This window comes from Pipra filicauda, unplaced genomic scaffold, assembly GCF_003945595.2.
Source record: "Pipra filicauda isolate LSUMZ 115617 unplaced genomic scaffold, ASM394559v2 scaffold442_size550402_pilon, whole genome shotgun sequence".
Classification (NCBI taxonomy): domain Eukaryota; kingdom Metazoa; phylum Chordata; class Aves; order Passeriformes; family Pipridae; genus Pipra; species Pipra filicauda.
Genome location: NW_024104579.1, coordinates 333,094 through 348,190, shown reverse-complemented (window position 1 = coordinate 348,190; position 15,097 = coordinate 333,094). Strand labels below are relative to the sequence as shown.

The 15,097-nt window shown below is 34.1% G+C and overlaps 1 protein-coding gene across 2 annotated transcripts in view; it reads right to left on the bottom strand.

Annotated features, from left to right (window-relative positions):
* The window catches only part of FSTL5 (follistatin like 5), a 291,901-nt gene that overhangs the window by 55,263 nt on the left and 221,541 nt on the right, over positions 1-15,097 (bottom strand). For both annotated transcript variants that reach the window (XM_027732811.2, XM_027732809.2), the window contains 2 exons: positions 9,256-9,417; positions 6,975-7,109 (listed from right to left, as the gene is read on the bottom strand). In XM_027732811.2, the coding sequence (XP_027588612.1) occupies positions 6,975-7,109; positions 9,256-9,417 (297 nt within the window). The remainder of the gene's footprint in view (positions 1-6,974; positions 7,110-9,255; positions 9,418-15,097) is intronic.

Genomic DNA, 15,097 nt, shown 5'->3' with positions numbered 1-15,097 from the left:
TAAGAATTCTAAGTACTTGAAAATTACTCTTGAAAATATTCCCCGGTCTTTGATGATGAATATTTTTTTATTTTCCTGTTTTCTTTACTATCAGATTTTCTTCTCTAGAAAGAAATACCTATAGTCAGTGTAATCTGATATTCCATATGTGTCTCAGATTACACTGATATATTCTACTCCATTGTTTCTACTAAATTTCCCCCTACTAGTGTAAGTCTTCCTTCCTATCTTTTTTCTAACTTAACAAAATTGTTTACTTAGTATTTATTTATGTATTATATACCCTATAATAACGGTTAATGTTACTTTGACTAAGAATTTCATTGGTCCTAATACTATCTGAGTGGAATCTGATTAAATAAATTAATCCCACAGATGGAAGTTGTAATTTCTTCCTCCTCTATTTGTGATTATTATTGTACTATGTACCAACAAAAAAGGCAGTAACATGTTGCCCACTCCACATTTTTCATTAATATGTTGTCAAGATACACTGTCAAATTATCTTTGCTCTATATTTAAATTCTTCAGCTTCCACACAGCGTTTCAACAAGAGCAAGCTGATGACTTTGGTTTGCCTTATGGTTTGTAGGAGTTGGGTTGATCCAATCTGTGTCTGTGACTATCAACCTAGTCATTAACATAAATCCACAATGCAGCTGTAAATTTGTGTGTCCCTGACCTAAATGATGCTTAATCCACTGGTATGGAAGAGAAAGCTCTCTGTTAATAAAGATTTGAGAGTTCCTTAAAATGCGTCTGCACGTACCACAAACTAGAAAATGAAAAACCATCTTTACCAGTTGCCGGAGAGATGCTAGAATAAAGAACCTGTTTAGAAAAAGAAAGGAATAGGAGCCTTTAAGAAAAGAAATAGCCTTAGTTACAATGAACATCCCATTTTTCTGCTAACAGAAGGAGTTCCAGTAGTTTGATATTCGTTTACACCATTGCAGCAGCAAAGGCCCTGAAAATCATCACAGAGAGTAGCTAAAGGTAAAAGAAAAGCATTGTCATATCAGAAATATTCAAGGTTTAAATTGTACAGATATGAACAAATTTTGGTTTTTTAAATGGTCTATTGCCAATATTCTTCTAAAAATATTTTTGTCCTGTATTTGAACAGGAGCAGGATAATAATTGAAAACAGAGACTGATTAAATACTTTCTACCTTAAAAAGGAACAAAAATGAGGGTAAATAGTGTGCAGCCAAGACAAATATTTAAAATAACCATGTCCAAAAGCAGTGCATAAAAATAATTGCTAAAAATTGTTTCAGATGCTTAGTCTTGAAAAAATTTTGAAAAAATTTTAGAATATTAATAGTGCCATTAAGTACCACTACATAAACCCCTAGTAGTTCCCCCACTCCCTGAAACTTAACAACTGAAGTAGCTGTAGGCTAGTTATACTGGGAGATATATCCCAGACAAAAGAACAGACAACACTTGCACAGAATTAAATTCAGTAAGAAATCAAAGGACAAGAACATAATTATAAGTCAGCTAATATGTTCTAATGGAGACCAGGTCTTCCCACATAAACCTGATTATATTCTTTGGTGTGACTAGGAGTTTGATGATGTAAACATTCATATAGTTGTAACCCAGAATTTTGCTAAACATCTAAATTGTTAACACAGAATATTCTGATTAAATATTAGAGCAATACAATAGTGGTAAAGTACAGGTTAATTGAGTTAAAAACTGCCAAAATTATTAATCTGAAAACATAGTTTTCATTGTTAAACCACTAGTAAGAGGTGAAGAAGAAAGTTCTGGAATGCATCCAGAGAAACAGCTAGTGAATTTTGTCTTAAGCACTTTCAACAATGATGTGTAAACAAACAAAAAATCATTTCCTAAGAAGTCTATGAATTATCAGTAATGATAAATAACAGTTCTAAAAAGATATTTGAATTAATTCATTAAGTACATCTGTAAAATAAATTAAATTTTGTTATAGCCAAATGCAAATCTAGATCCCTTGGAAAACACAATACAGACTACGTTTAACTGAGACAGGTGAGAAAGAATAGGATTTGGAAAGTGAGTTCTGACAGGATGTATGGCATATGGGAGATAAACATATAAACATAAACTTCCACTACTGATACTAGTGGAAAAATGTTACAAAAAAAATCAGTGGATGTGAAAAAAAAATTACCAAATATATACTTCTCTACAAAGAATATTCAAGAAGCAAATAAAACATTTGCTTCTGCAAAGAGCAGTTCCCATTTTTTTAAGAAAACTGTACCAAAACCAATTAGAATCCTCAAGGTAAAAAGACTGAGTACTATGGTAACTGTCTTATTACGAGAAACTTATATTTAGTGTGGGTGAGAAAAGTTAATCAATATTCATATATTCATAGGGTAAGAATTATTAAGAAGTCAATTTATTGGGAGGGAGGAAGAGAGAGTCAAAGGAGGAAACTGAAGGAAAAGCTGACATCAGAATGGAAACTAAGCATTATTCTGTATTAGTGAAACAGTAAAACAAAATACCAAGAGAAATGAGGGATTTTTTGACTCTGCATGTCTGACCTAGGTAGATGCATATCTGTGAGGACACACTTCAGGCAAACAAAGCATTAGATCTGTATTCAGGCAGAATAGGATGCAATTTAATGTCTTGTGAAATGGAGAAGATAGAATATTTAGATAAAATGGCTCCATCATGCCTAAATCTATGAATCCATTAAATATCTGTTCTGAAAAATCAAAATAGGTTGGAATGAAACTAAAACCAGATTTTAAACTGCAATTTGTACTTACAAATGTGATTATGTCAAAGACTCCTTCCAACATAGCTGAGCTCTCTCAGGTATTATTAGAGGATCATGACAGTAGGGGATACTCTTCCGTCTTCAATGAGATTTAGACCAGGCCGTTAATCCCCAGAATGTTTTTACCAGTCACTGCAGGGATTATTCAACTATCACCCAGACCACCTATCTCATTCTTGATGGTTTTAGCTGAAAGCTTGAGGAGAAATGTAATTCTCAGGAAAAAAAATTCCAGTCTCTAGAGATTCAAACCAGCACAGTTCTTACATTAAGAAATATTTTAGATAGTACTGTTATGGTCAACATCAGAGGAATTAAACAAGATCTAATAATAGAGAGCAGCAGACACTTACTGCCAGTTAAGAGATGTTTATATAGTAATATAAACTGAAAATTTCCATTACAACTTGACAAATTTGTGTTGGGACACAATTACTAAGTATATAAAATTACAGCTGCAGAGTGAGTTAATTGGTAAAAGACATATTTAAAGTTAAGGTATTTTAAAGAAAATAGTATCATTCCTCTCACCTAAGGCAATGTTAAAATGAAAGCATATTTGCAGAAGTCTTATTTTAGTACACATTGAAAAAGACTGATGTGCTAAGGGAAGGCCAAACTACTCTTGAGACTGTCATCCACTATTCAAATTTTTGCCTATGTGTGACAGAACAATAGTTCCATGTTCAGTGCATGCATTTACTGAGCAGATCTGGATGACAAAGCATTTTCAGAGTGTTTTCCATTCACTTCCATCTCAGATTACCATCTTGATGATGAACCATTATCGTCAAAGTATATTGACTTTTCTTGGTAACTGGATTTCAAATTTCTAAAACTGGACACTTTGAAACAAACAAAGCCCTGGCACCCTAAAATCATACTCTTCATTGTATATTTTTATTTTTGCTACTAGCATGAGTATAGGTTTTCCATTCATTCAATTGCTTTTCTGTTGCATTACATGCATCTGTAACCAATTCTGTACATTTCGAAAACCTAGTAATCTGATAACAGTTTTGGACACACAGGTGAGGGAAAGCTTTGCTTACTATTTATTAATCTATTTATTCACAATAGCACTGGCTATTCAGTCAGAGGTGTCAGAAAATATAATATTTTCTCTTACAAGCTGTTTGCATTACCTATTCACAAAGAAATGAACTTGCTATGCCCTTTCTGCCATATACATTAATTTTTTTCTCAAAGCACTGTACAGAGTTTTCTGTAAATTTAGGATGTGTTGAAAGTGAGATTCCACAGAAAAAATAATAAAAATTCAGGGTTTTTTTGCAAAGTAGCTCTAAAACCTGAACATTTTCACATATATATTAACAATGGGTCAGATAAGTATAAAAGTGAACATTTACTTTGACTATTAGACTTTTTAGGAAATAAAAGGCATGTACTTGTAATAATGGAATCATGTTCTGTATTCCTTATGTGGCTTATAAAATTACTGTCATGCTCCAGGCAGTGCAATTGTACTTTATATCTTAGAGCTCAACTGTAAAATTCTCACTTACCTCTCAATAGCAAATCAACTCAATGTTCGGAAATGCTTTTAGTTTGCTTTGATTTTTACCTTATGTGACATTACAAAGGAGAAAAGTCTGGATTAACTGACAAGCTAGTGAGAATTTGTGCTAATTTTATTCAAAACAATATCCTAGGATTTCCAAAAGGGAGCTCTCCAGTAAGGAACACAAAAAAGAAAAAAAAAAAAAAGTATTAGAAAAGTAAATGCGACTGCTTAATTCTCTTAAAGGAAGACAAAAGCAAAATTATTTATAAAAATGTCCTCAACGACAGGTATAATTTGTATCAGAACATATGGAATCACATTTATATTCACCAGAGGCTATCTTTAGAATGTAATTTGTGACCTAATCAGCAGGCTTAAATTTAAAGTAGCAGTAGCATTGTGCTTAATATGTGTGGGTGGGGTAAAAAAAGCCCAGAATCCTATCCAGGTGGTTTTACCTATATCATTTTCTTCCCTAACAATCCCTAATTTTTTGCATGAACCAGTGTTTTGGAGGAAATATGAAAACAAGCAGAGATTAGTTAATAATGAGATCCTTCCACTCCTAATATCAGTTTTCTAATGCTAGAAACTCCTCCATGTAAAGGAACTTTTTTTAAAAATGGCAACATTTTTTTAAACTACATCGATCAAAATTTGTACCTGTGAAGGCAATTTATTTATGTAGTTGTGATAAGGATATTGAGAGTAACTGCTTTTTCTATTAGTACACACCTAGTTCTTCTTGCATATACAGAAACCGGTTTTTGAGCCAAAGTAAGCAAACTGGAGCTTATCACATGAATATCTGTTGGATTTACATTTGAATGTTATAATTATGCAGCTGTGGACTATATAAGTACTTGAATGTGCACCAATTTTTAGGAAGCCATGTTCAGAAACCAAGGAACATAATGGTAAAATGTTCAACATACAACACAGAACTTGTAAATTACTTCTATAGTAAGGAAGGAGACTATATATTTTAGATGAATTGTCTTAGAAATAATTGGGTTTGTATTCTGTCTTCTTTCATTTACATCTTTCATGACACCAATGGTTATCCTAACTACTTAGTTCTGGTAGATATTAAAGCATTTGTTGCAAGCAGTGTTCATAGCATGGCATGTGATTTAACAAATCCTGTAAAGTTAGCTGACTTAAAATTATTACATCACAAGTCCTGAAAAAAGTATTTTGCATAGGTGTGGATGATCACAGCACATCAGGTCTTCAGAAGATACAATTAGTTAAGTGAAACACTTAGAAACTGGACAGTTGGATATAAATATTTTTGTTATTAAGGCCAAACAAGTTTTAACAAAACATCAACACACTAGAGTTTGTCAGGGTTTGTAATCTGGCAACATCCATAACATTTTTCACACAATGCAAAAGGCAAATGGAAGTGGCCAAGCTACTTCACATCACCAGATTACCAGAAACTCAGTATGATCAAACAAATTATTTATCCTCAGCTGCCTTCTCAGAAATGTCTGAGCAGTCATTTTCACGACACTTAAAAAAACCCCATTATAAGACTTTTGAAAAGATATTTATAATTAGTGTTACTGAAAGCAGCTAAGTAAAGATATTGCCATTTGGTAGTCTTCCTGCATGGAAGATTTCCTCTGAAACATTTAAAGCGTAGTAAACCTATATGTGACTGAACTCAATGTCCTGTGACTTGGAAGTGTCAGGCAGACTTGCAGTGCTACTAATTCTGCCTCTAGTTTTCTGTTGAGTACTTGGCACTGCTAAATAAGCTTTTAGATAAACAGGAATGCCTTAAGTTAATGCAATCAAATTCACTAGTAAAATATCTATCATTTTGCCAGATATAGTTCTAATGAATATGTAGTATCCATTAAAGTAATAGATCTAAAAGAAAAGAAAAAAACTCAACCAAACAAAAGAAATGGGTAAAGTGTAAACTCAGAAACGGATTTCTCTGAGCAGAGGGATGTAAGGAAAGAGGAAAGAAGTATCAAGGTAGACAAATAATAGGTTAACAAGGTTTATAGATCCCACTATCATTGACAGAGGATGAAGAAAGTCACTTTTTGGCAGTGGTAGAGATTTCTTTGGCACTTTGAACTCCTGACTTAGTAAGTGAATGTGGTCACTGTTGCTCCACATTTCTGAAGAGCCCGTCATTCAGGCACAAGAGCAGGCTGGAACTGACCTGGACCTGCTGCCACTTCAGCAGGTGAGATCAGGACTTGTGATTACTTTCATATCCTGAGGGCCCATTTTGACTCATGATATATGTCAAGAACATACAGGAAGAAAGACTGGAAAAGGTCTTCCTCCCACACCCCCATCAACCCCCAGAAACCACACTAATATTTTTCCTTTCCCTTCACATTCCCTTCATATGCAACAAATCTATCACGAGGAAACTATCAAAAATTTAACTGCAATGTGAAAAACATGTTGATTCACAGAATGAATCAGAGATTTCATTCCACTTCTAAATAAACATCAGATTGTGCACTCTGCCTTCAGTGACTCTTGGATACCATTATTTAAGCTTCAGGTTTTTTAAATCAACTATCTACACAAGCTCATTTTAATTTATTTATTGTTTCACAGTTTTCATACCAATTAAATTTAAGTCACAGCTACATGTATTTTTCTACTTCTCATAATACTTACGGGTCTTTCGAGCAGAATCTTCCACAAAAAGAGAAGAGATATCTTCATCCACTCCTGCTTCATTCTTTGCAATGCAAGTATATGCTCCTGTATCTTCATAGCGCACATTGCTAATGTGAACCTCACTACCATTTGCTGAAAGGAGAGGGAAAAAAATCAACATGCAGACATGGTACATTGCTTTCAGATTATAAATTCAAAAGGGTTTCTCTGCTCATAGTAATTAAACCATTTTCATTCCTGAGTTCATAACTTGGAGGCATGCCAAATTAGTCCAAAGGTATGCAACTGGTTAGTGAATTACATGCACTGTTATTCATCTCACAGATATCTGGACTACCTCAGCTGATTTTGCACCTCAGAGCCAAATATTAGTCCAAGGTTTTATATATGTTTAAATTACTATGATTGTTTCTAAAATCGGGTAATTTTTAGGTTTTTATTATATTGCATTTGGTCACTTGAAAATATTATTGGCTTTACACAAAATAATCCTTTTTTCTATGGAACAGAATGGGCTAAAATTTCAAAGTAAAGAATAAATTTGAATAAAATTATTTGCCTTTCATAACCAGAGGCACCTACTTTTACTTCTATGTGAATGCAGTGTAACAACAGAAAAACAGGTGCAGTGAAACTTTACACCTACATCAACGTAGGAGCCTATGGAAACCACTTCAGGAACCATACATTAGCTTGTGTAGGAATGTCAACAAACAGTCTAGGTTTCACAGGCAAAGGTCTTTCAAATAATGTCATGTAACTAATGACGTGAACAATAATTCATTGCATTTTAAGTATAGTATACTTGTTCAGCTGTAGGAACTATAGAAAAAACAGCTTTGTAGGTATTCTAAAGTATGGACTAGAAGGGGCACAGGATTATAATGTAATATCCCTTCTATTTTGAAGTTAATGCATAGATAGTTTAACCCAGGAAAATATCTAAGAAAATGTAGTGAGATTTTTGAAATTTAATTTCACTTAAGTACATTCAAGAAAATTGAATTAAGTGAATTTTGCTTAGAGAAGAATCCTTTTTATTTATTTATCATAAATATGTGAAACAGAGATGAAGGAAAAAAATTCCACTCAAATCTCTACAGGAGAAATTAACAACGTGCTGCTGTTGAAGAGGATTCCATCACTTTCTGTCATAGTGGAAAGTGTTTCTGCAAGGCAATTTTTCACAAATATCCAAGAGAGTTGTCCATGAAAGAACACAGAACTATGACACCTGAAGGGAAGGTAACTCTTCAGAGAAGCACCTTCCGTGCTCGTCCCACTGCTCCTTCCACTGTAGACTGAGTTCTGTCCTATTCTAATGACACATTCTGGTTTTGTAGATGAATGAGAGAAGGTTTTGAAGGGAACATTAACAACATCAGATTTATTTTTTTTTTCTGTGGCTGATCAAAAATCACCAGAAGCACTGAAGAAGCATGAAGATTTTATGCTGGACAGGTCCACTGATTTTGCTGAGCCCTGAAGATTCATAGATTGACTGTTGAGTAATCTTAACTGTTGATTACTTAAAGGTAAGACTTTAGTTTTGGCTAGGGTTTATTTGCGGTTTGATTTGCTTGTGGGGGGGTTCTGGTTTCTCAGGTTTTTTTGGGGGAGGGCATCGAGGGACAGGGTTTGTGTGAGCGTGTGCAGTGTCTTTGCATTCCCCTGGAGATGTACTGATAGCCCTCAGACAACAGCACATCCATTTCAGGTATTTCTCCTCCTATCCTGTTCACCATCAGGTCCCCAAATCTGATTAAGATTCTTTTCAGTCAAAAAAACCTGATGTTTTCAATTGATCTGCAATAAAGGTAAAGGGTGGTCCATCTTCTAATCTAAATTACTGAAAAATAGTCAGATTGATATCGATGTGTTAGAATAAATATTTACAGACAAAAACATTGACTCCCAATTTAATTATTAGTGTTGAATACCCATTGAATGACATTAATATAGTCGCAGTGACAAATTCCGGTTGGGAATGGGTCTTGGGCCACTCACTCCACTTTGATACTTCACATTTTTTAATAGAGAAGAGAATATTAGAATTTACTTGTAATCCTGTCAGTAAGTACAATCATTATTCTAACAAAGAGAAAGTAGAGAAGATATTTGCCTTGAGGAGTAACTGAAAGACATATTTTGAAATGTTTTAGCTTTAGCTTAGACTTCGACCCTTGGTTAAATCTCTGCAAGAAGGGCACCTAGTATGGAAAGGATACACTGATAAAGCACTAGCAACCTGCAGAAAGCAATAAATATTCCCCTTTACCTTGAAGAGTTAGCTGTTTGGACAACTTTGGAGTGATATCAATTCCATTTTTCAGCCAACCAAGTTGTGGGTTAGGAATACCTTCAGCATGGCACCGAAGGCTAGCTGTCACACCTGGCTCCCTTGCCTGGCTTTCTGGATAGACTCGGATAACTGGTGGAACTGAAGACAGAGAACAATTCTAATTTAGTGAAGAACAGCATTATCTTCATTTTAAAAAAAATAATTACAAGCAATTCTAAAGACTCCTGCAGCTATAAATAACAACACACAGATGTGGTATTAGTCACAAATTCAGGGACATTCGATGTGGAACTCTGTCTCAGAAAATTTATGAAGCAGAAGGAACGTTCACTGAGAAAAACCTGTTTTCACTGCCTGTGGTATAAAAGAAAAAAGCCTCAATTCTAGTTCAATAGTTTGTGATTAAGTAATAAGATTTTTATTTTTCCTTAGATTTCTTTATAAAATATGAATAATATACAACCAGTAAGTCATTATATGATGTAAAGAGACTGCAATTGTCCTGTTTCACAAACCTCAACACTTCGTGTCCCCCCTTTCCCCTCTCTGCAAAACACCTATCAGCAATCCATCGTACAAAACCTGTTCAGGTTTACATCTGTTCAGACAGGACCTTCTGTGCCCAGGATACCATTTGCCTTCTTGTGTTGGTTTGAGACAATTTGGAGGGGTGGAGACCTCCGACAGAAATCTCCTCCCTCAGATTCAATACCTATGGTTTCTCCAATAAAGAGAGAGAGGTCAAATACGACAAGATATAAGCGGAAAAAAAAAAACCCAAACCAAAAAACTCTTTACCAAGGAGAATGCTAATAGCAATTCTGATAAAGCTTGGTTAAATCAACTGATGAGGAGAAACTTCCCAAGCCCTGCTCACAGGACCAAATTGAGATGGCAACTGGCCTCCCCCACCTGGAAAAAAACATACGTGGCCACAGGGCAGAGACAAGATGGCTGCCCTCATGTGTTTCACCTTCCCCATGCCTGGAAAACCTGGCAGGAATGGTTCAAGATGTGTTTGGACAATGCTCTCAGATGTAATTCTTGGGGTGTCCTGCATAGGTTCAGGAGTTGGACTCAATGATCCTGATGTGTTTCTTCAAACTGAGCAGATTCTATGATTCTATAAGACTAGTCTTCTGAGTTTCTTTATTAGTAAAGGATAAGAATTGTTGACATCATTTTTTCAAGGTTTGAAAACTTGCTGCAGTATATGCTTCCCAACTAAAAATCTGCTACTTACCACAAATCTGTATTGGCAGCTTGAGGACATATGATATCACAATGGACATATTTCTATCGGTTATCAATGGTTAAGCAAGTTTAAAAATTCCACTATGTAAATTTTTTAGATTAATAACTACATATCTTTAATTATAGAATTAAAGAGAACTTGCTTGAGGTTGTTTCAAACAATAAAAAAAAATTAACTGCAATAAGATTAAAGAAGTATATTTTCTATTCTCCAAAGTTTTGTTTAATACAGCTCTAAAAATGTGGAATACTTAGGTTGTGTCACAAAACACAGCTGGGTAGAGGATGAAGTATCAGCTAATAATGAAAGAAGATAACAAGATCAAAAATTAACTGTGTCTGTTTTGGTACAAGATTAAATATTTTAAAATGCTATCCAGCTATTTACAAGAAATGTCCCAGCATGCTGTCCTATTAGAGCATAAAAATTCCTTAAATTTCTACACTGCAAAAAAATACACAAATGTAGTCTATCTCAGATAGGATGCAAAAATCAGTAAGTCTCAGGGATATTTTAAACCCAGTGAGAGAGAAGGGTCTTTTCAAATAATGTACACAGAAAATTGCACATAACCCCAATATGCAAACTGTAAAAATATCATAAAATAACAAGGAAGAAGGTTAAAATTTGGAAAACTATGGCTGCTAGTTTCTTAGACTACCAGCTGAGAGAAAAAGTATACAAAACCCAGAGATTTAAGATTTCTGTTGAGTTTCTGGAAGGAACTCTGCTGGATCTCTACTTTTCATCTGAGGACTGGTATTCCCACTCCTTTTTCCCCTCCACTTCTTCCTTATTCTATCTCCTCTCTCACAGCATCTGTGTGTTCCCCAATGAGACCTTGCCTTCCCCACTGTGCTCCTCAGACTAAGCCCCACTCAACTTCACATTCAGTAGTCTAAACATATTTGGCCAATATTTGGCACCTCAGTTCCCAGTTTCGCTCTACCTCTTTTCCTAAGGTCCAATTTTTATGTCTGCCCTGTTCCTTGACACCAGGTCCTTTAGGTAGCCTACCTTACACTGCAGATTTCCCACTGCAGCAAAGCCAAATAGCTTATTCCTCCACCTTGTCTCAGAAAAGCAAGGAGCTCCATCTCCTTAGAAACCGGATTGCCATAATTGAACACTCACAGGCATCTCAGCAACAGAAACAACTTTTAGGACCAGTAGTAAAGCATTGCATTAATTGCATTCTGAATACCTAAGACAGGATAGTTCTTGTCTTTTTTTTCTGTCAGTGAAATATTTTTATTGCATATAAAAGCTTATGGGTATTTAACTATCATACTTTAACAGATTTCTGCTGAGCACTTGTGAAGAGACATTTTTAATGGTCCAATGTATTAGTTTCATTTGGACAAAAGGCAGATATTTTGGGGGCATAGTTGTTGTTAAGAAAGTTTTAGAAAATATTATAACTGAAATCAAATATTTCCTAAATAAACAAACAAAATCCCACCCTACATGACAAGGTGCTATTGTTGCTAAATTAACTACTTGGGTATTGTTAGGAGATGTGAAAGTGAGGACCTGCTCAAATGAAAACGTGTCTGAGTTTTCTTTTACTATCTCTTGTTTCTGTAGTAGATCCTTTTCCCTTTAGCAGTGTTTTCCCAGGCACAGATGTTCTTGCATTAGAGTTCATTTCTTGCACTACCTTTCCTCCATTAGTTACCATTTCCCGCTGTCCTCAGCAAATCTTTGTCTGATGGGTTACCTATACAGCTAGAAATGTTTTTCAGATCTTGTTTTGCATTATACTTTTTATTTCATATTACCCTGAAGCCTACCTGCTATATAACACTAAGAAAGAGCTGTGCAACTGAGGCATACAGACAGGAGAAATATTACTGCAGTTGTGGTCTCAGTCTAAAAAGTTAATTTGGTATGACAAGTTTGATGTAAATGCTTTGGGTTCATTTGAATAACTTTTTTGTGTGTGTGTGTAACTGAGTATAAATATTACCAGTAGTCAAATTTTAAGTACACAATTAATGTGATTGTTCTCAATGACTTTTAAAGAGGTATATTCTAATGTCCTAACCTAACTTAGACTGCTTTACAAGGGAGACATCATTACATAGGTTAAAAAGGGTGGGGAGACACTGCATACTTGTACTTAGCAGAGTAATGTATAACACATAATTGAGTGAATCCTATACTCCTTATCTTTCAGTTCAAAAAGCTACGTGAGACTTTTGGTTCCAAACATGTTGCATACGTAACTATTCAATAAATCTTACATTTGCTATAAAACCTCCTGAATATTATTTCAGTTGGGTCTGATGGGGGGATGGCAGAGGGGGGAGGGAAAATATAGTCTGTTCAAGCTGTCTTGAATCCAAGGAGAATGTATGTGTTTAAAAAAGAAACGGGTAATATATTTAGTGCTCTAGGTTCTTCTATTGCTGTTTATAGTAACACTTCTTTTTTATTAAACTGAGATACTTTGGAAAAACAAAGCTGGTAAACAATTCTTCAGACATAATAAATACCCAATTTACATCAGGCTAAGGGACTGGGGTCTCCTTTCTTTATATTAAGGTACCCAAACTGCTAACCTTTTGTCTTGAAAACAATGTGGGGAAAATTCTTGTCACCTATCTGCAAAGATCTTGACTTGTAAAATTAATGTAAAATCTCAGTGAGTAGGATACCATACACAAACAGAAAAAAAAAATCAGATAGGTGCTACATATATATTAAGTTGATTTGTAAGATACACCATAACCTTGTACCATTTTTGGATTCAGTTTGAAGTCAGTCTTCCATTTTGTTTATAATATGGCTAATGACATCTTGCTTCTCTGTCTAGAAACAACCTTCCAAAAGTAAAATTCGTCAATTTGGCAAATCTAGGCTATGTTCTGTATACACTTGAAAATAGAAAAACTTGAATTATGAAAAAGATATTTAAACTCATCTAGGTATCATGTCTATATCTGTCAATGTGATCATTACTGTTAACATTTCTGGCTATGGACAGCACTGATCTGCAACACAATAAACATTGAGTTGCTGAGAAAACACAAACTTTCTAGGTATTTCAGCTTTTTCAGTAGTAATTTTAAAGGCTTTTTTTTTTTTGTGTCAGATATAGATATCACATTAATGTAATCCTAAGAATGGTAATAACAAGAAAGAGTATTAATTTTTATAATCCTTTTTAACACCTTAACTAACATAAGCAATAACATGGACATAAGGAAAAACAATCCTGTTTTGTCAATAAACTTCTGTTTTTTCACTTAACCGATGCATACACTTCTGTTGTATTAAAGAGTTGAATATTTATCTATAAAGTGGCTAATTGAATACATTCATACCGTCAAAAGGCATTTTAGAGACAGGTGGCCCCCTACCAAATACAACACCACACATTACAAGAATATATGTGTTTGTTACAGATTTTTTTCTCTCTAAGCACCATTTATTAATTTGTCTAGAAGAATTTTTCCAGCATTTACCAGCATTCGCCTATAAAAGTTTGAATGGCTGCAGTGGACAAAACACAGAGACTAGTAAAGAAGCATAGAGGAGATGATATCAATTCTTCTGAAATACGAATTAAGTAAAGACAGTTTTTAGCAAACTAATTATGGAGTTGAAATAGATATTTCATGGGAGATCGAGTTACAGAGCTCCTCTTTGTCTTCAGTGATACTAAGACCATTATATACAACTATATATACATCTGAGATCAGACTTTCTAATTAACGAGATTCATGTCATGTCATGTGATGATTCATGTCATGATATATTGAAAGAAAAATAAAAATCAAACTTACAGACTCAGATTTGTATAGTCATATAGTCTCAGAGTCACATAATCTCAAAATTGTACACATTGAAAGTTTTAAGTATTTTGTAAATGCTAATAATTAGAATTACATTGTGAAACAGTTACTCTTGCCCCATTATGACTTTGTATTTTGGGGTTTTTTTATAGCTTCTATGAAAAAGTGTTAAATATCAACTTATTATAATATTGCTTACAATATTTGCCATATTACTTGTATAAGAGTAGACTGATTTTTTCACCATAAAACAAGTCTTTTACAATGCTCCTTAACTGTATTTTTATAACTCTAAAGAAAGTTTACTCTCTTATTCTTTACTACTGTACCAGATAATTCAAAACTAAAAAAATCTTAAAGGTTTTAATCTTGAAAATAAGTAAGATTTATATATATATATTTGCATACTAGTCAATGTAAAAAAATATTTTTTTTTCTAAAAATATATAGCTGTACATAAATGAAAATCAAGAAAGGACTTAAAATCTAATTACATTGTTTTCATTGAACCTTCACATTACATCTTTGTGATCAATGAAGCCTCATTATCCCATTAACCTTTTGACTGACTCTCCAGTTAATACAAGTATCATTATATTAATTAGTCATTATCACAGCTACAAGTACTGACCATCATGCCTGTGCTTAAGAAGATTATTGCTTAGAAGTACAGATCTAAACTGTGGAAGAGCTGTTCATTTGACCTTTAATCTCAATGGATTTAACTCTGTTTATCCACAACATGCATAGCAAATGATCCTAT